The sequence below is a fragment of the Bufo bufo genome, chromosome 7 (assembly GCF_905171765.1).
Source record: "Bufo bufo chromosome 7, aBufBuf1.1, whole genome shotgun sequence".
NCBI lineage: Eukaryota > Metazoa > Chordata > Amphibia > Anura > Bufonidae > Bufo > Bufo bufo.
Window position 1 is genome coordinate 232930262 of NC_053395.1, and position 20723 is coordinate 232950984.

The following is a 20723-nucleotide window of genomic DNA, read 5'->3' on the forward strand; positions in this document are numbered from 1 at the left end:
GATGAGATGGTGACATTCTAGTACTTATAGAGAGGGGTGATGACGGATAAGAAGACTTGGGTGAAGGTTGGAAGTCATGGTGCTGAGATGATCGAAGACGATGGGCCAAAACAATGAGGTTCTTCTGCATGGAAGACAAGAAGTTACAGGGCAGAAAGAGATCTAGATGTTCTTGATGTTCTAGAGCACGTGCTGTGATGTTTGATGTTCTAGAACACATGAAGTTAGGGTTCTAGAACACATAATGTGAGGTGATAAGACACTAGAAGATGTAGAATTCTGAGGTTCCTAGAAGAGATGATGGAGTGAAGAGATAAGGAGCTTAGATGGATGATCAGAAGCCACCAGCCACAGTCATCAGGTTGTAGACAATGAGGTCACGAGCTCTAGTATAAGATCGAATATTGGACACTTCAGGAGACGAGGTCCATGTGCGCCCCTCGTTTACCCCCAGTAATGTGTCTTCCTTCCCAGGAACCTCGGACACGTGGGTTTTTGTCTTTTAATTATAGGAAAGTTAATTTTTGATGTTATTATATAAAATCTGCTCCCAGAGGTAGAATGTGCAGGGGGGCAAATACTTACCGCCTCCGAGAAAGCGGGAGCCATGGCCCAATAGTTTTCAGTGATTTTTGTCTTCTCCGGTCATTGGAGGAGTGAATTGTCAGCTCTGAGGTTCACGCCTGGGTGTATTCACTTGCTGCAGTATCACAGGTGGACGTAACGTGTGGATCGACCCGTAGAGATGATTGACTCCTCCCATTTCGGGTGAAGCAATTCGCTCATCTCCGGTAACAGATGACGCATCCCCCCCCAAATCTGTACTGATCAGACTGCACCCCCCAAATACTCCGGTTACCTCCCAACCAGCCCCAAACCCTGGATAGAGAGATGTGATTGGCTGCTGTGGATTTAGGTTTATGTATTCTTATATATGATGGGATTGCGATACGCCCGGTGTCAGATGAGGCTCTGGAGCCTCCACCGCGCCTCGTGCCTCCCTCTAACTTGCATGACGTTTGCAGTGTTTTCTGAGCCTCATTAGGATCCTGCCCTGTGTGGACGGCGCCCCCTGTCTTCGCTCTCATTTCAGTTCTGCTATTTGATTGGTGCGTTTTTTGGTACAACAGGAAGTCATGTTCTTGGCACACGCTCCGCATGAGAAAACGGGACGGCAAGGAGGCAAACGGCCAGTGTAAAACCATGGAGGGTCTGGGCAGCAAGGTAAAAGTGAGTAAGGAGCTGGACCCCGCGGGTCAATTCACCACATCCCGCTCCTCCCGCAGGACGCAGGTTTTATGCCATTTCTGTTCTTCATGTCTGCAGGACTTTGCATGGCGCTCATTTGTATCGCACTTTATACGATTATATTATTTATCTTGCATATGACACGAGCCGTCACTGCATGCTGATTGCTGTGTGAGATCTCCAGGCATCGAATGGTTAACAGACAGATATTCCAGTGACACAATGGATTAGATTCTAACAGACTAATCTGGTAGTGGGTGTGGTCTGTGAAGGCTAATGACTAGGAGGTAAGACCATGACCTGACCCCGCCCCCGCGGAGCACTGATCCCTATGTGGCAGAGGGGGACATTTATTAACTGCATGGCAACCAATCAGACTTCACCTTTCATTTTCCAAAGGAGCTCTGAACAATGAAAGGTGGAATCTGATAGGTTGTTATGGGCAACTAAACCAGTTTACCTTTACACCAGTTACAAATTGTCCCTTGTTTGAGTCCTGTCTCTCCTGATGCCCCATCACAGGAGCTTCGTTACATTGTCTTCTGTTCCTTTGTCCCAAATGTTACATTTCTCCTCCTGTAAACATTGTGTCCATAGTTGGGTTCCCCCAGAATTCCATTGGCTGCCCCATCATGTGCTTCATTGTGAGTGCGGCTGTGGACTGGGTGCATGGACGCTGCTCCTACGTGTCCCGGCTTCTCCCTCCGCAGTCCCTGATGTTGTCATTGTGTCCTGTAATGTTTCCAGCCTCCTCCCCGTGTTGCATCTTTGGACCATGCATGTCAGAAATCTGCTGCCCCCAAAGTAAATGTATGGGGTCCGCAGGATGATACAGGAAAAACTCAGGATAAGTAATGTAATATATGTACACAGTATAGTGAGCGCAGCTCTGGAGTGTAATACAGGATGTAACTCAGGATCAGTACAGGATAAGTAATGTATGTACACAGTGACTGCACCAGCAGAATAGTGAGTGCAGCTCTGGAGTATAATACAGGATGTAACTCAGGATCAGTACAGGATAAGTAATGTATGTATACAGTGATTGCACCAGCAGAATAGTGAGTGCAGCTCTGGAGTATAATACAGGATGTAACTCAGGATCAGTACAGGATAAGTAATGTATGTACACAGTGACTGCACCAGCAGAATAGTGAGTGCAGCTCTGGAGTATAATACAGGATGTAACTCAGGATCAGTACAGGATAAGTAATGTATGTACACAGTGACTGCACCAGCAGAATAGTGAGTGCAGCTCTGGAGTATAATACAGAATGTAACTCAGGATAAGTAATGTATGTACACAGTGACTGCATCAGCAGAATAGTGAGTGCAGCTCTGGAGTATAATACAGGATGTAACTCAGGATCAGTACAGGATAAGTAATGTCTGTACACAGTGACTGCACCAGCAGAATAGTGAGTGCAGCTCTGGAGTATAATACAGAATGTAACTCAGGATAAGTAATGTATGTACACAGTGACTGCACCAGCAGTATAGTGAGCGCAGCTCTGGAGTATAATACAGGATGTAACTCAGGATCAGTACAGGATAAGTAATGTATGTACACAGTGATTGCACCAGCAGAATAGTGAGTGCAGCTCTGGAGTATAATACAGGATGTAACTCAGGATCAGTACAGGATAAGTAATGTATGTACACAGTGACTGCACCAGCAGAATAGTGAGTGCAGCTCTGGAGTATAATACAGAATGTAACTCAGGATAAGTAATGTATGTACACAGTGACTGCATCAGCAGAATAGTGAGTGCAGCTCTGGAGTATAATACAGGATGTAACTCAGGATCAGTACAGGAATAGTAATGTATGTACACAGTGACTGCACCAGCAGAATAGTGAGTGCAGCTCTGGAGTATAATACAGAATGTAACTCAGGATAAGTAATGTATGTACACAGTGACTGCATCAGCAGAATAGTGAGTGCAGCTCTGGAGTATAATACAGGATGTAACTCAGGATCAGTACAGGAATAGTAATGTATGTACACAGTGACTGCACCAGCAGAATAGTGAGTGCAGCTCTGGAGTATAATACAGAATGTAACTCAGGATAAGTAATGTATGTACACAGTGACTGCATCAGCAGAATAGTGAGTGCAGCTCTGGAGTATAATACAGGATGTAACTCAGGATCAGTACAGGATAAGTAATGTATGTACACAGTGACTGCACCAGCAGAATAGTGAGCGCAGCTCTGGAGTTTCATACAGGAGGAGTAATGTATGTACTCAGTGCCATTTCTGGAGATTGTATACAGTGATGATCAGAATAACTGGTTCTATCCTGATACAAAGCTCCAGATCCCCTGCACAGACTGTTATCGGTAGCTCTGTATCTGGAAACCTCTCCATCTGATGGATCAGAATTGCCCCCTCCACACGCAGCACGTGTTCCGTGTCTCGTGTATGACCTGTTGTCTCCATTAGACATATGATGTGACTGTCGGACCCTCTCTGTCTCTGTCACGTGTTTGTGTCGCGTTCTCCGGCAGCTGCTGAGTGATGGAGATGTTACTGGTCCAGGAGTCCGGCGTCTCCATGAACCCCCCCATCGCCCCCCACCCCGGCCGCTGATTGACAGCTTGCTTTGAGCCCCCTGCCAGTAGTTCACATCTGGATTCCAGCGCTGTGTGTTCTGCAGATCCCTTTCTTTTCTCCTCCAGTACAGTTATCATGTTTACTCCAGTCACATCCAAAGCTGCATATAGAAATTTCTGTTGTTGGCTAGAACTATGACATCTGAGCTGGGGTCTCATAATGTGTGCGGAGGGATGTGGCTGTATCCAGGGACAAGGAGCTGAAGCTGCACCTTTGTATCATGAGAAGTCTACTGCTTGCTGTCAGTGAATGGGAGCAGCAGCTGTTTACATCCAGAGGCTGAAAACTGACTTAAAGGGGTCGTCTCACTTCAGCAAATGGCATTTATCATGTAGAGAAAGTTAATACAAGGCATTTACTAATGTATTGTGATTCTCCATATTGCCTCCATAGTACACGGCTCGTTTCCATGGTTACGACCACCCTGTAATCCAGCAGCAGTGGTCATGTTTGCACACCATAAAATGTCCGGCCTCTCTGACGGCCAGCACTGCCGGGGCGCACATTGGCGACCACTGCCGCTGGCTTACAGGGCGGTCGTAAAACCCTCCAAACGTGTGACGTCGGATCCTGACTGAAATCTGTACATTGGATGAGATTCTCTCCACAGGGGAGGGGGGCGACCATTGCTGTAAGACCCACTGACCAACCAGAACATTAAAACCACCTGCATGTAGCCCCCTCTGTGAGCCGTCATGTGCGCGGGAAGCTGCTTACTGCCGCCTTCATGGAGACAAGTCACCACCTCCATCCGCGGTGTGGAGAGGACTTGTCCTGTAGTTTGGGGGCACTGCCATTAGGGGGCACCACAGCCCTGGAGGGGAGACTTGTGTCTGCAGTGGTAAATGTCACATTCACCTGAGGCCTCCCGGCTCATCCTCTTCCCACAGGGCGCCTGGTGCCATCTCTTCTCCAGGTAAGTGACCGGCCGACTGCAGGCGGTGACCTGATTCCTCAGACCAGGCGTCTTCTGCCCATAGGGCACCTGGTGCCATCTCTTCTCCAGGCAAGTGATGCGCTCGACCGTCCACAAGATGTAACTCTCCAGAGAAACTACCCTGGGGGGGGGTAGAATTTGGCTCCACCTCCTGGAGGGGCAGGGGCCGCATTGCATCTCCCATCCTCAGACCCGGACTGATATCACTATAGACCAGCAGGCGGTATCGTACAGAAGATACAATATGGCCGCCTGTCCCTGCACTTGCTGTTTACAGATCCCGCTGCGCAGGCCGGGTATATAAGCAGAGCAGCCTCTGATTGTCTCTGCGCAGGCCGGTTATATAAACGGACAGATCTGATTGTCTCTGCGCAGGCCGGGTATATAAGCGGACAGATCTGATTGTCTCTGCGCAGGCCGGGTATATAAGCAGAGCAGCATCTGATTGTCTCTGCGCAGGCCGGGTATATAAGCGGACAGATCTGATTGTCTCTGCGCAGGCCGGGTATATAAGCGGAGCAGCCTCTGATTGTCTCTGCGCAGGCCGGGTATATAAGCGGACATATCTGACTGTCTCTGCGCAGGCGGAGTGTATAAGCGGAGCAGCCTCTAATTGTCTCTGCGCAGGCCGGGTATATAAGCGGACAGATCTGATTGTCTCTGCGCAGGCCGGGTATATAAGCAGAGCAGCATCTGATTGTCTCTGCGCAGGCCGGGTATATAAGTGGACAGATCTGATTGTCTCTGCGCAGGCCGAGTATATAAGCGGAGCAGCCTCTGATTGTCTCTGCGCAGGCCGGGTATATAAGCGGAGCAGCATCTGATTGTCTCTGCGCAGGCCGGGTATATAAGCGGAGCAGCCTCTGATTGTCTCTGCGCAGGCCGGGTATATAAGCGGAGCAGCATCTGATTGTCTCTGCACAGGCCGGGTATATAAGCGGACAGATCTGATTGTCTCTGCGCAGGCGGGGTGTATAAGCGGACCAGCCTCTGATTGTCTCTGCGCAGGCCGAGTATATAAGCGGAGCAGCATCTGATTGTCTCTGCGCAGGCCGGGTATATAAACGGAGCAGCCTCTGATTGTCTCTGCGCAGGCCGGGTATATAAACGGAGCAGCCTCTGATTGTCTCTGCGCAGGCCGGGTATATAAGCGGACAGATCTGACTGTCTCTGCGCAGGCGGGGTGTATAAGCGGAGCAGCCTCTGATTGTCTCTGCGCAGGCCGGGTATATAAGTGGACAGATCTGATTGTCTCTGCGCAGGCCGGGTATATAAGCGGAGCAGCCTCTGATTGTCTCTGCGCAGGCCGGGTATATAAGCGGACAGATCTGACTGTCTCTGCGCAGGCCGGGTATATAAGCGGACAGATCTGACTGTCTCTGCGCAGGCCGGGTATATAAGCGGACAGATCTGACTGTCTCTGTGCAGGCCGGGTGTATAAGCGGAGCAGCCTCTGATTGTCTCTGCGCAGGCCGGGTATATAAGCGGAGCAGCCTCTGATTGTCTCTGCGCAGGCCGGGTATATAAGCGGACAGATCTGACTGTCTCTGCGCAGGCCGGGTATATAAGCGGACAGATCTGATTGTCTCTGCGCAGGCCGGGTATATAAGCGGACAGATCTGACTGTCTCTGCGCAGGCCGGGTATATAAGCGGACAGATCTGACTGTCTCTGTGCAGGCCGGGTGTATAAGCGGAGCAGCCTCTGATTGTCTCTGCGCAGGCCGGGTATATAAACGAAGCAGCCTCTAATTGTCTCTGCGCAGGCCGGGTATATAAGCGGACAGATCTGACTGTCTCTGCGCAGGCGGGGTGTATAAGCGGAGCAGCCTCTGATTGTCTCTGCGCAGGCCGGGTATATAAGAGGAGCAGCCTCTGATTGTCTCTGCGCAGGCCGGGTATATAAGCGGACAGATCTGACTGTCTCTGCGCAGGCCGGGTATATAAGCGGACAGATCTGACTGTCTCTGCGCAGGCCGGGTGTATAAGCGGAGCAGCCTCTGATTGTCTCTGCGCAGGCCGGGTATATAAGCAGAGCAGCCTCTGATTGTCTCTGCGCAGGCCGGGTATATAAGCGGAGCAGTATCTGATTGTCTCTGCGCAGGCCGGGTATATAAGCAGAGCAGCCTCTGATTGTCTCTGCGCAGGCCGGGTATATAAGCGGACAGATCTGACTGTCTCTGCGCAGGCCGGGTATATAAGCGGACAGATCTGACTGTCTCTGCGCAGGCCGGGTATATAAGCGGAGCAGCCTCTGACTGTCTCTGCGCAGGCGGGTATATAAGCGGAGCAGCCTCTGATTGTCTCTGCGCAGGCCGGGTATATAAGCAGAGCAGCCTCTGATTGTCTCTGTGCAGGCCGGGTATATAAGCGGAGCAGCCTCTGATTGTCTCTGCGCAGGCCGGGTATATAAGCGGAGCAGCCTCTGACTGTCTCTGCGCAGGCCGGGTATATAAGCGGAGCAGCCTCTGATTGTCTCTGCGCAGGCCGGGTATATAAGCGGAGCAGCCTCTGATTGTCTCTGCGCAGGCCGGGTATATAAGCGGAGCAGCCTCTGACTGTCTCTGCGCAGGCCGGGTATATAAGCGGAGCAGCCTCTGATTGTCTCTGCGCAGGCCGGGTATATAAGCGGAGCAGCCTCTGACTGTCTCTGCGCAGGCGGGTATATAAGCGGAGCAGCCTCTGATTGTCTCTGCGCAGGCCGGGTATATAAGCAGAGCAGCCTCTGATTGTCTCTGTGCAGGCCGGGTATATAAGCGGAGCAGCCTCTGATTGTCTCTGCGCAGGCCGGGTATATAAGCGGAGCAGCCTCTGACTGTCTCTGCGCAGGCCGGGTATATAAGCGGAGCAGCCTCTGATTGTCTCTGCGCAGGCCGGGTATATAAGCGGAGCAGCCTCTGATTGTCTCTGCGCAGGCCGGGTATATAAGCGGAGCAGCCTCTGACTGTCTCTGCGCAGGCCGGGTATATAAGCGGAGCAGCCTCTGATTGTCTCTGCGCAGGCGGGGTACATAAGCGGACAGATCTGATTGGTCACTGAGGCGCCGTGTCTGTTGGTGGGTGTGGCTTCTTCCTCCAGGGACGGTGCGGACGGCGCAGCTATACCGTTATTCACCTCTTCGCTGACTTTTGCCGCCGTTGTGATGTTTTTCTGATTTTATTTTCTCATAAATCTCTTCTTGCTTCAATCCCCTGAACAGGATCACAACAGCTCCGAGGAGTCCGAGTGCGACGACTTTGACCTCAGTACTAGTATGGAGGTAGGTGTCCCGGAGATCACTCACTAGATTACGGGCAGGTGGGAATTATTAAAGGGGTATTCCGGTTAGAGTAAGTTATAGTCACGTGCGCGCGGCCGCTCCATTCATTTCTATGGAAGTTCCAGAGATGGCGAGTACAGCGCTCACCTATCTCTCCCATAGAAATGAATGAAGGGGTCGCACACGTGGGAGCGGCTGCTCCGTTTATTTGCAGGCGGAAGGGTTGCCAAGCAGAATTTTTCTTTTTTTCTGGACAACTTATCCCCAAATCACGGACATCCAACGTATCCTGGACAAATAGGAGAACCTTAATAAATGACACAGATGGGACCTCCTCACTGGGAGCGGTAAAATGACGATAATCGCCACCAAAATAATCTACGCAAGAACCGCCAGTCTCAAAAAATCATGGACACTTCTATTTTTTTTCACGGAAACAGGAAAAAAGTTGCCTATTTTTAGAGACTGTCCAGAAATTTCTGGATGGTTGGTAACCCTGGCAGGGGGTACGGGGTCCCCGCTCTCATGATAAGTGGGGTCCCAGCAGAAGGGCCCCCAACGATCTAATAGTTATCCCCAATCCTGTGGAAAGGGGACAACTTAATGTGAAGGGGATGGAAACCTTACTAATGGGCACTGCAGAGATGGGGGGGGTGTGGCTTCTATAAAACGGAATGGCTAAATATATTCAGACCCCCATATTAATGTCAGACCCCTATATAAAGACCAGACCCCCATATTAATATCAGACACCAGACCCCTATGTAAATGTCAGAGCTCTTTATTAATATCAGACCCCAGTCCAGACCCCTATATTAATATCAGACCCCTATTAGGGATGAGCGAATCGACTTCGGATGGTACATCTGAAGTTGATTCGCTAAAAACCTTGTTGTAATGGAACTCCGTACAGTATTAGAATGTATTGGCTCCGATGAGCCGAAGTTATTACTTTGCGAAGTCGCGTGAGACTTGGTGTAATAAATTCGGGAATTTATTATTACTGAAAAAAAAAATAGGTACCCAACTCGTACCTATATTAATATCAGACCACTATATTAATGCCAGACACCTACAGTGCCTTGCAAAAGTATTCACCCCCTTGACTTTTTCGTATTTTGTTACATTACAGCCTTAAGTTCAATGTTTTGTTCATCTGAATGTTATGTGATGGATCAGAACACAATCGTCTGAGTCGGTGAAGTGAAAGAAGAAAAATATATAAATAAAACTATTGTTTGGAAATAGAAAACAGAAAATTGTCCTGTGCGTTATGTATTCACCCCCTTTGTTAGGAAGCCCATAAAAAGCTCTGGTGCAACCAATTACCTTCAGAAGATACATGATGTCACCTGTGTGCAATCTAAGTGTCACATGACCTGTCATTACATATACACACCAGAGGCTGCAACACCTAAGCAAGAGGCATCACTGCCCAAACCCTGCCATGAAGACCGAGGAACTCTCCAAACAAGGAAGGGACAATGTTGTGGAGAAGTACAAAAAAATATCCAAAACTTTGCTGATCCCCAGGAGAACCATCAAATCTATCATAACCAAATAGAAAGAACATGGCACAACAGCAAACCTGCCAAGTGACGGCCGCCCACCAAAACCAAGGACCGGGCAAGGAGGGCAATAATCAGAGAGGCAGCAGAGACCTCAGGTGACCCTGGAGGAGCTGCAGAGTTCCACAGCAGAGACTGGAGGATCTGTACAGAGGACGACAATCAGCCGTACGCTCCATAGAGTTGGGCTTTATGGCAGAGCGGCCAGAAGAAGCCATTACTGTCAGCTAGAAACAAAAAGGCGCGTTGTGAGTAAAAAGGCCTGTGGGAGACAAAATGTATGGAGGAAGGGGCTCTGGTCTGAGGAGACCCCAAAATGTATGGAGGAAGGGGCTCCGGTCTGAGGAGACTAAAATGTAACTTTTCGGCCATCAAAGAAAACGCTATGTCTGGAGCAAACCCAACACATCACCTCACCCAAAGAGCACCCTCCCCACAGTGAGACATGGTGGTGGCAGCATCATACTGGGGGGACTGGGAAACTGGTCAGAGCTGAGGGAAAGATGGACGGTGCTAAATACAGGGGTATTCTTCAGCAGAACCTGCCCCACTCTGTGCGTGATCTGAGGCCAGGACGGAGGGTCACCTTCCAGCAGGACAATGACCCCAAACACACGGCTAAGGCTAGGTCTACACGACAACACAGATAGGGCACAACTACACTGCAACATTTGTAGCGCAACAATTTTTATAATGGCAGTCTATGGTGTCGCACTGCATCATGCAACATGCTGCGACTGTGATGCAACAGTCGCAGAAAAATCCATCTTGAATGGATTTTCTGCGACTGTTGCGTCGCAGTCACAGCATGTTGCAGTACGACACCATAGACTGCCATTATAAAAATTGTCGCGCGACATTAGTGCAACAAAATGTTGCGCTACAAATGTCGTCGTGTAGACCTAGCCTAAAGCAACACTTGAGGGGTTTAAGGGGAAACCTGTAAATGTGTTGGAACGGCCGAGTCACAGCCCAGATCTCAATCCGATAGAAGATCTGTGGTCAGAGGTAAAGATTGCTGTTCACAAGGGCAAACATCCGACCTGAAGGAGCCGGAGCCGTTCTGCAAGGAGGAACGGGCGACAATCCCAGCGGTCAGATGTGGCGACTGCTCCTAGAGACTGATCCAGAGCGACTTGGAGCTGTGATTGCTGCAGAAGGGGCTCCACAGAGTATGGACTGTAGGGGGTGAATAGTTCTGCACATTGACCTTTTCTGTTCTTTGTCCTATTTGTTGTTTACTTCACAATAAAAATAAAAAAACATCTTCAGAGTTGTCGGCATGTTCTGTAAATTAGGCTATGTTCACACTGGCGTTTTGGTTTCCATTTCTGAGATCCGTTCAGGGCTCAGCGGTCCAAAACGGATCAGTTTTGCCCTAATGCATTCTGAATGGAAAAGGCTGGGTTCACACGGGCGTTGCGGGTGCGTTGCCGGAAATGATGCGGGTGCTTTGCAGGAACATGCACGATTTTTCCCTGTGAGTGCAAAGCGTTTTAATGCATTTTGCACGCACGTAAGAAAAATCGGCATGTTTGGTACCGAGACCCAAACCCGGACTTCTTCACTGAGATTCGGGTTTGGGTTCAGTGTTTTGTATATTTTATTATTTTCCCTTATAACATAGTTATCAGGGAAAATAATAGCATTCTTAATACAGAATGCAAAGTACAATAGGGCTGGAGGGGTTAAAAAAAAAATAATAATAATGTAACTCACCTCATCCACTTCTTCGTGCAGCCGGCATCTCTTCTGTCTTCATCTTTCAGGAAAAGGACCTGTGGTGACGTCACTGCACTCATCACACCATGGGCGTTCGCAGAAGTTTTTCCGGGGGGGGGGGCATAATTTTATTGACATCCATGCTCTGCTTGTTTCTGAGAATGTAATGAAAGGGAGGGGCACATTCATTATCACAAAGTATAATAACGCATGAGCTGTGCAGTGGCGGATCCAGAGCCTGGTCTCGGGAGGGGCACTTCCAGATTATTTTCTGTCCGCCGCCACAGATCAATGGTGCTTATAGAACAGACTACACAGTGTAGAATATACTGTATATTGTGGGGCACAGTGTAGAGGTATACTGTATATTGTGTGGCACAGTGTAGCGGTATACTGTATATTGTGTGGCACAGTGTAGAGGTATACTGTATATTGTGGGGTACAGTGTAGAGGTATACTGTATATTGTGTGCACAGTGTAGAGGTATACTGTATATTGTGGGGCACAGTGTAGAGGTATACTGTATATTGTGTGGCACAGTGTAGAGGTATACTGTATATTGTGGTGCACAGTGTAGCGGTATACTGTATATTGTGGGGCACAGTGTAGAGGTATACTGTATATTGTGGTGCACAGTGTAGCGGTATACTGTATATTGTGTGGCACAGTGTAGCGGTATACTGTATATTGTGGGGCACAGTGTAGCGGTATACTGTATATTGTGGGGCACAGTGTAGCGGTATACTGTATATTGTGGGGCACAGTGTAGCGGTATACTGTATATTGTGGGGCACAGTGTAGAGGTATACTGTATATTGTGGGGCACAGTGTAGAGGTATACTGTATATTGTGGGGCACAGTGTAGAGGTATACTGTATATTGTGGGGCACGGTGTAGAGGTATACTGTATATTGTGTGGCACAGTGTAGCGGTATACCGTATATTGTGGTGCACAGTGTAGAGGTATACTGTATATTGTGTGGCACGGTGTAGAGGTATACTGTATATTGTGTGGCACAGTGTAGCGGTATACCGTATATTGTGGTGCACAGTGTAGCGGTATACTGTATATTGTGTGGCACGGTGTAGCGGTATACTGTATATTGTGGTGCACAGTGTAGAGGTATACTGTATATTGTGGTGCACAGTGTAGCGGTATACTGTATATTGTGTGGCACGGTGTAGCGGTATACTGTATATTGTGGTGCACAGTGTAGAGGTATACTGTATATTGTGGGGCACAGTGTAGAGGTATACTGTATATTGTGTGGCACAGTGTAGAGGTATACTGTATATTGTGGTGCACAGTGTAGCGGTATACTGTATATTGTGGGGCACAGTGTAGAGGTATACTGTATATTGTGGTGCACAGTGTAGCGGTATACTGTATATTGTGTGGCACAGTGTAGCGGTATACTGTATATTGTGGGGCACAGTGTAGCGGTATACTGTATATTGTGGGGCACAGTGTAGCGGTATACTGTATATTGTGGGGCACAGTGTAGCGGTATACTGTATATTGTGGGGCACAGTGTAGAGGTATACTGTATATTGTGGGGCACAGTGTAGAGGTATACTGTATATTGTGGGGCACAGTGTAGAGGTATACTGTATATTGTGGGGCACGGTGTAGAGGTATACTGTATATTGTGTGGCACAGTGTAGCGGTATACCGTATATTGTGGTGCACAGTGTAGAGGTATACTGTATATTGTGTGGCACGGTGTAGAGGTATATTGTATATTGTGTGGCACAGTGTAGCGGTATACCGTATATTGTGGTGCACAGTGTAGCGGTATACTGTATATTGTGTGGCACGGTGTAGCGGTATACTGTATATTGTGGTGCACAGTGTAGAGGTATACTGTATATTGTGGTGCACAGTGTAGCGGTATACTGTATATTGTGTGGCACGGTGTAGCGGTATACTGTATATTGTGGTGCACAGTGTAGAGGTATACTGTATATTGTGGGGCACAGTGTAGAGGTATATTGTATATTGTGGGGCACAGTGTAGAGGTATACTGTATATTGTGGGGCACAGTGTAGAGGTATACTGTATATTGTGGGGCACAGTGTAGAGGTATACTGTATATTGTGGGGCACAGTGTAGAGGTATACTGTATATTGTGGTCTATCACAGAGGTAAACCACCTAAAATATAGCTTTTAATAGTAAATATTAAAAATTACCATAAATCCCTCACGTGGGGACAATAGAACCAGACAGACAAACACACCAACACACGTGGGCTGGGTCAAGGACAGGTGGGAGGGATGGTATGACAGGGAAAAGGCAGGCCAGAAGGCTCCCTAGTATCACCCTAAGGTGTCCCTTACTGGTGCTAAGCCCAGAGATGCACCCAGATGGTGGGAGCACTCTGTCCCCGTGCCTGCCCTGTCTGTCCTTAGAACAGCCCTAAAACACACAATGGACCCTTATGGATGCCCAGGTCATATGATATAATAAGATATATACTGAAAAGATTGTCAAGATTCAATTGAAGGTTCTCGTCTCGACGCGTTTCCCCATTAGATTTGGTTTGTCAGGAGACCACTAGAGAAAAACCAACGCAGTGCTAAACACACCGCTGTATCTATACATATACAATCCACAAAAAGGAAAATAAACCAAAATGCTGGAGCACCAAAGAAAAACACCTTCAAACATCCTGACACATTACCAAATATACAAAGACAATGCAACAGACAGGATGGTGTAACACCAAAGCATGCGACAAACGAGTACAAACATCCACCTAAAAGTTAGTCAACGGTGCTGTATTTGTCAATTAAGCAGAGCATGCAGCGGAGGGGAGTACCTATAAACTCCAAAAAGAGATAAATCATGCTGTACTTATCTTTGAGAAGTGTGTCCAGGAGATTTGGGGTGCTCCAGGGGGCACTAAGATGAGGCTCCCTATATTGTGTGGCACAGTGTAGAGGTATACTGTATATTGTGGGGCACAGTGTAGAGGTATACTGTATATTGTGGGGCACAGTGTAGAGGTATACTGTATATTGTGGGGCACAGTGTAGAGGTATACTGTATATTGTGGGGCACAGTGTAGAGGTATACTGTATATTGTGTGGCACAGTGTAGAGGTATACTGTATATTGTGGGGCACAGTGTAGCGGTATACCGTATATTGTGTGGCACAGTGTAGAGGTATACTGTATATTGTGGGGCACAGTGTAGAGGTATACTGTATATTGTGTGGCACAGTGTAGAGGTATACTGTATATTGTGTGGCACAGTGTAGCGGTATACTGTATATTGTGTGCACAGTGTAGAGGTATACTGTATATTGTGGGGCACAGTGTAGAGGTATACTGTATATTGTGGGGCACAGTGTAGAGGTATACTGTATATTGTGGGGCACAGTGTAGAGGTATACTGTATATTGTGTGGCACAGTGTAGCGGTATACTGTATATTGTGTGCACAGTGTAGAGGTATACTGTATATTGTGGGGCACAGTGTAGAGGTATACTGTATATTGTGGGGCACAGTGTAGAGGTATACTGTATATTGTGGGGCACAGTGTAGAGGTATACTGTATATTGTGTGGCACAGTGTAGCGGTATACTGTATATTGTGTGGCACAGTGTAGAGGTATACTGTATATTGTGGGGCACAGTGTAGAGGTATACTGTATATTGTGGGGCACAGTGTAGAGGTATACTGTATATTGTGGGGCACAGTGTAGAGGTATACTGTATATTGTGTGGCACAGTGTAGAGGTATACTGTATATTGTGTGGCACAGTGTAGCGGTATACTGTATATTGTGTGGCACAGTGTAGAGGTATACTGTATATTGTGGGGCACAGTGTAGCGGTATACTGTATATTGTGTGGCACAGTGTAGAGGTATACTGTATATTGTGGGGCACAGTGTAGAGGTATACTGTATATTGTGTGGCACAGTGTAGAGGTATACTGTATATTGTGGGGCACAGTGTAGCGGTATACTGTATATTGTGGGGCACAGTGTAGCGGTATACTGTATATTGTGTGGGGCACAGTGTAGCGGTATACTGTATATTGTGGGGCACAGTGTAGAGGTATACTGTATATTGTGTGGCACAGTGTAGAGGTATACTGTATATTGTGGGGCACAGTGTAGCGGTATACTGTATATTGTGTGGCACAGTGTAGCGGTATACTGTATATTGTGTGGGGCACAGTGTAGCGGTATACTGTATATTGTGTGGGGCACAGTGTAGAGGTATACTGTATATTGTGGGGCACAGTGTAGAGGTATACTGTATATTGTGGGGCACAGTGTAGAGGTATATTGTGGGGCACAGTGTAGAGGTATACTGTATATTGTGGGGCACAGTGTAGAGGTGTACTGTATATTGTGGGGCACAGTGTAGAGGTATACTGTATATTGTGGGGCACAGTGTAGAGGTATACTGTATATTGTGGTGCACAGTGTAGCGGTATACTGTATTGTGGGGCACAGTGTAGAGGTATACTGTATATTGTGTGGCACAGTGTAGCGGTATACTGTATATTGTGGGGAACAGTGTAGAGGTATACTGTATATTGTGGGGCACAGTGTAGAGGTATACTGTATATTGTGGGGCACAGTGTAGAGGTATACTGTATTGTGGGGCACAGTGTAGAGGTGTACTGTATATTGTGTGGCACAGTGTAGCGGTATACTGTATATTGTGGGGAACAGTGTAGAGGTATACTGTATATTGTGGGGAACAGTGTAGCGGTATACTGTATATTGTGGGGAACAGTGTAGAGGTATACTGTATATTGTGGGGCACAGTGTAGCGGTATACTGTATATTGTGGGGCACAGTGTAGAGGTATACTGTATATTGTGGGGCACAGTGTAGCGGTATACTGTATATTGTGGGGCACAGTGTAGCGGTATACTGTATATTGTGGGGCACAGTGTAGCGGTATACTGTATATTGTGTGGCACAGTGTAGCGGTATACTGTATATTGTGGGGCACAGTGTAGCGGTATACTGTATATTGTGTGGCACAGTGTAGCGGTATACTGTATATTGTGTGGCACAGTGTAGAGATATACTGTATATTGTGGGGCACAGTGTAGCGGTATACTGTATATTGTGTGGCACAGTGTAGCGGTATACTGTATATTGTGTGGCACAGTGTAGAGGTATACTGTATATTGTGTGGCACAGTGTAGCGGTATACTGTATATTGTGTGGCACAGTGTAGCGGTATACTGTATATTGTGGGGCACAGTGTAGCGGTATACTGTATATTGTGTGGCACAGTGTAGCGGTATACTGTATATTGTGTGGCACAGTGTAGAGATATACTGTATATTGTGGGGCACAGTGTAGCGGTATACTGTATATTGTGTGGCACAGTGTAGCGGTATACTGTATATTGTGTGGCACAGTGTAGAGGTATACTGTATATTGTGTGGCACAGTGTAGTGGTATACTGTATATTGTGGGGCACAGTGTAGCCGTATACTGTACATTGTGGGGCACAGTGTAGGCTATATGTGTATAACATAAATATATTTCACATGAACACTTACAGTTACTTGACCCTTGGGGATCCCGGACGCCACTTCCACACTTGGTCGGGGGCTCGGCGGAGCTGATGTTGTGCTTTATCCTAATGAGAAAGATTTCATAATAAGGATTTGGAGAAGGGGCAGAGGGATAGCAGAGCAGGGAGAGGCTGGTGCTGCTACTAGGGGGTCATACCATGGGGGAGTAATAAAGACCACCATAATGCCCCCCCAGTAGAAATAATTCTCCTTATAATGTGACAGTGCAAAAAATACCCCCCTTGTAATGCCCCCAGTTGAGCTAATGTCCCCATAGTGCCCCCATAATGTGCCAGTATAAAATACCCCTATATAGTGCCCTCAGTAAATTCCCCGATAGTGCTCCTCTCCCCCTTCCTCCTAGTGGCCCCCATAATGTACCAGTATAAGATGCCCTCAGTGTCCCCCATCATTTGCAAGTATAAAATACCCCTTCTTAGTGCCCCCCGTAGATGACCCCATAGTACTCCTCTCCCTCCTTCCCCATAGTATCCACCATAATGTGTCCCAGTATAAAATTCTACTGTACAGAGCCCCCATATAAAATACCCCTTCTTTGTGGCCTCAGTAGATGCCCCTATAGTGCCCCCAATCATGTGCCAGTAATAACAGCCCCCCCCCCCATCATGTGCCAGTAATGACAGCCCCCATTATGTGCCAGTAATGACAGCCCCCCATTATGTGCCAGTAATTACAGCCCCCCATTATGTGCCAGTAATGACAGCCCCCCATTATGTGCCAGTAATGACAGCCCCCCATTATGTGCCAGTAATGACAGCCCCCCATTATGTGCCAGTAATGACAGCCCCCCATTATGTGCCAGTAATTACAGCCCCCCATTATGTGCCAGTAATGACAGCCCCCCATTATGTGCCAGTAATGACAGCCCCCCATTATGTGCCAGTAATGACAGCCCCCCATTATGTGCCAGTAATTACAGCCCCCCATTATGTGCCAGTAATGACAGCCCCCCATTATTTGATAGTAATGACAGCCCCCCCTTGTGCCAGCCAGTAATGACAGCCCCCCATTATGTGCCAGTAATGACAGCCCCCATTATGTGCCAGTAATGACAGCCCCCCATTATGTGCCAGTAATGACAGCCCCCCCTTGTGTCAGTAATGACAGCCCCCATTATGTGCCAGTAATGACAGCCCCCCATTATGTGCCAGTAATGACAGCCCCCCATTATGTGCCAGTAATGACAGCCCCCATTATGTGCCAGTAATGACAGCCCCCCCATTATGTGCCAGTAATGACAGCCCCCCCATTATGTGCCAGTAATGACAACCCCCCCATTATGTGCCAGTAATGACGACCCCCCATTATGTGCCAGTAATGACAGAGACCCCCCCATTATGTGCCAGTAATGACAGAGACCCCCCCATTATGTGCCAGTAATGACAGAGACCCCCCCATTATGTGCCAGTAATGACAGAGACCCCCCATTATGTGCCAGTAGCCAGAGACCCCCATTATGTGCCAGTAGCCAGAGACCCCCATTATGTGCCAGTAGCCAGAGACCCCCATTATGTGCCAGTAGCCAGAGACCCCCATTATGTGCCAGTAGCCAGAGACCCCCATTATGTGCCAGTAGCCAGAGACCCCCATTATGTGCCAGTAGCCACCAGTATTGTACACAAAAAAAAAATAAACACTTATACTTACCTCCTTGGCAGCGATGCGGTGCAGCCTCTTCCGGCCTGTGTCCCGCGCTGTACGGCTCAGACGCATCGCGCTGCCTGCACCGGCCTCTGATAGGCTGTAGGCACTAGGCTGGCAGCCTATCAGAGGAAGGAGAAGGGACACGCCTCTCCCTCCCCTGCCTCAGCACAGTCATCTGTCCTGAGGACGGCGATACAGATGACTATGGAGAAGAGCGTTCATCTCCCTGTGCCCCGCCGCCGCCCCCCCTACTTCTGAGCAATTGCCCCCCCCCCCCCCTTGATCCGCCAGTGCTGCTGGCCCCAGGGGGGGGGCACTTCTTCCCCCCCTGCGGACGCCCATGCTCACATGGTCCATCACCATGTTATAAGGGAAAATAATAATGATCGGGTCCCCATCCCGATCGTCTCCTAGCAACCATGCGTGAAAATTGCACCACATTCGCACTTGCTTGCGGATGCTTGCGATTTTCACACAGCCCCATTCACTTCTATGGGGCCTGTGTTGCGTGAAAAACACACACGATAGAGCATGCTGCGACTTTCACGCAACGCAGAAATGATGCGTGAAAATCACTGCTCATGTGAACAGCCCCATAGAAATGAATGGGTCGGAATTCAGTGCAGGCGCAATGTGTTCACCTCACGCATCGCACACGCGCGGAAATCTCGCCCGTGTGAACCCAGCCTAAGCATCCGCTCAGAATCCATCAGTTTGCCTCCGATCCGTCTCCGTTCCGCTCTGGAGGCCGCCTGCAGCGTTTTGGTGTCCGTCTGACGAAACTGAGCCAAACGGATCCGTCCTGACGCACAATGTAAGTCAATGGGGACGGATCCGTTTTCTTGACACAATCTGGCACAATACAAGACGGATCCGTCCTGGCTATGTTACAGATAATACAAACGGATCCGTTCTGAACCGATGCAGACGGTCGTATGATCTGAATTGATCCGTCTGTGCAGATCCATGACGGATCCGCACCAAACACGAGTGTGAGTAGCCTTAAATGATGCAAATCCTCAAACAATCCATGTGAATACTTTTGCAAGGCACAGTATATTACTGTCTGACCCCAGACCAGACCCCTATATTAATGACTGACAAGGAAATAACTTTTTTCATTTTTTGATTATTTTGTTTTTAGATCATGAATCCAAATTTCATACAGGAAGGTGAGTGACGATGATGATGATTTACTTCTGCTTTGTAGATGACAATACGGCCGTAAAGAATTAGCCAAGTGCAGAAAGTCTGAACGCAGACAGATTGGGAGGCATTAACTAATGTCTCTACACTTCTAGTGGTGGCTGTATATATATCTGTATGTAGTAATCTCCTGAGCTCCCTCTAGTGGTGGCTGTATATATCTGTATGCAGTAATCTCCTGAGCTCCCTCTAGTGGTGGCTGTATATATCTGTATGTAGTAATCTCCTGAGCTCCCTCTAGTGGTGGCTGTATATATCTGTATGTAGTAATCTCCTGAGCTCCCTCTAGTGGTGGCTGTATATATCTATATGTAGTAATCTCCTGAGCTCCCTCTAGTGGTGGCTGTATATATCTGTATGTAGTAATCTCCTGAGCTCCCTCTAGTGGTGGCTGTATATATCTGTATGTAGTAATCTCCTGAGCTCCCTCTAGTGGTGGCTGTATATATCTGTATGTAGTAATCTCCTGAGCTCCCTCTAGTGATGGCTGTATATATCTGTATGTAGTAATATCCTGAGCACCCTCTAGTGGTGGCTGTATACATCTGTATGTAGTAATCTCCTGAGCTCCCTCTAGTGGTGGCTGTATATATCTGTATGTAGTAATCTCCTGAGCTCCCTCTAGTGGTGGCTGTATATATCTGTATGCAGTAATCTCCTGAGCTCCCTCTAGTGATGGCTGTATATATCTGTATGTAGTAATATCCTGAGCTCCCTCTAGTGGTGGCTGTATATATCTGTATGTAGTGATCTCCTGAGCTCCCTCTAGTGGTGGCTGTATATATCTGTATGTAGTAATCTCCTGAGCTCCCTCTAGTGGTGACTGTATATATATCTGTATATAGTAATCTCCTGAGCTCCCTCTAGTGGTGGCTGTATATATCTGTATGTAGTAATCTCCTGAGCTCCCTCTAGTGGTGGTTGTATATATCTGTATGCAGTAATCTCCT

The 20723-nt window shown here is 47.9% G+C and overlaps 1 protein-coding gene across 8 annotated transcripts in view; it reads left to right on the forward strand.

Moving 5' to 3' along the window:
* Window positions 1–20723, forward strand: part of KALRN (kalirin RhoGEF kinase) — a 270877-nt gene that overhangs the window by 237402 nt on the left and 12752 nt on the right. For 7 of the 8 annotated variants that reach the window (XM_040439928.1, XM_040439930.1, XM_040439933.1 and 4 more), the window contains 3 exons: window positions 1131–1230; window positions 8000–8059; window positions 19712–19739. In XM_040439928.1, the coding sequence (XP_040295862.1) occupies window positions 1131–1230; window positions 8000–8059; window positions 19712–19739 (188 nt within the window). The remainder of the gene's footprint in view (window positions 1–1130; window positions 1231–7999; window positions 8060–19711; window positions 19740–20723) is intronic. The other variant, XM_040439929.1, reaches the window with a different exon arrangement.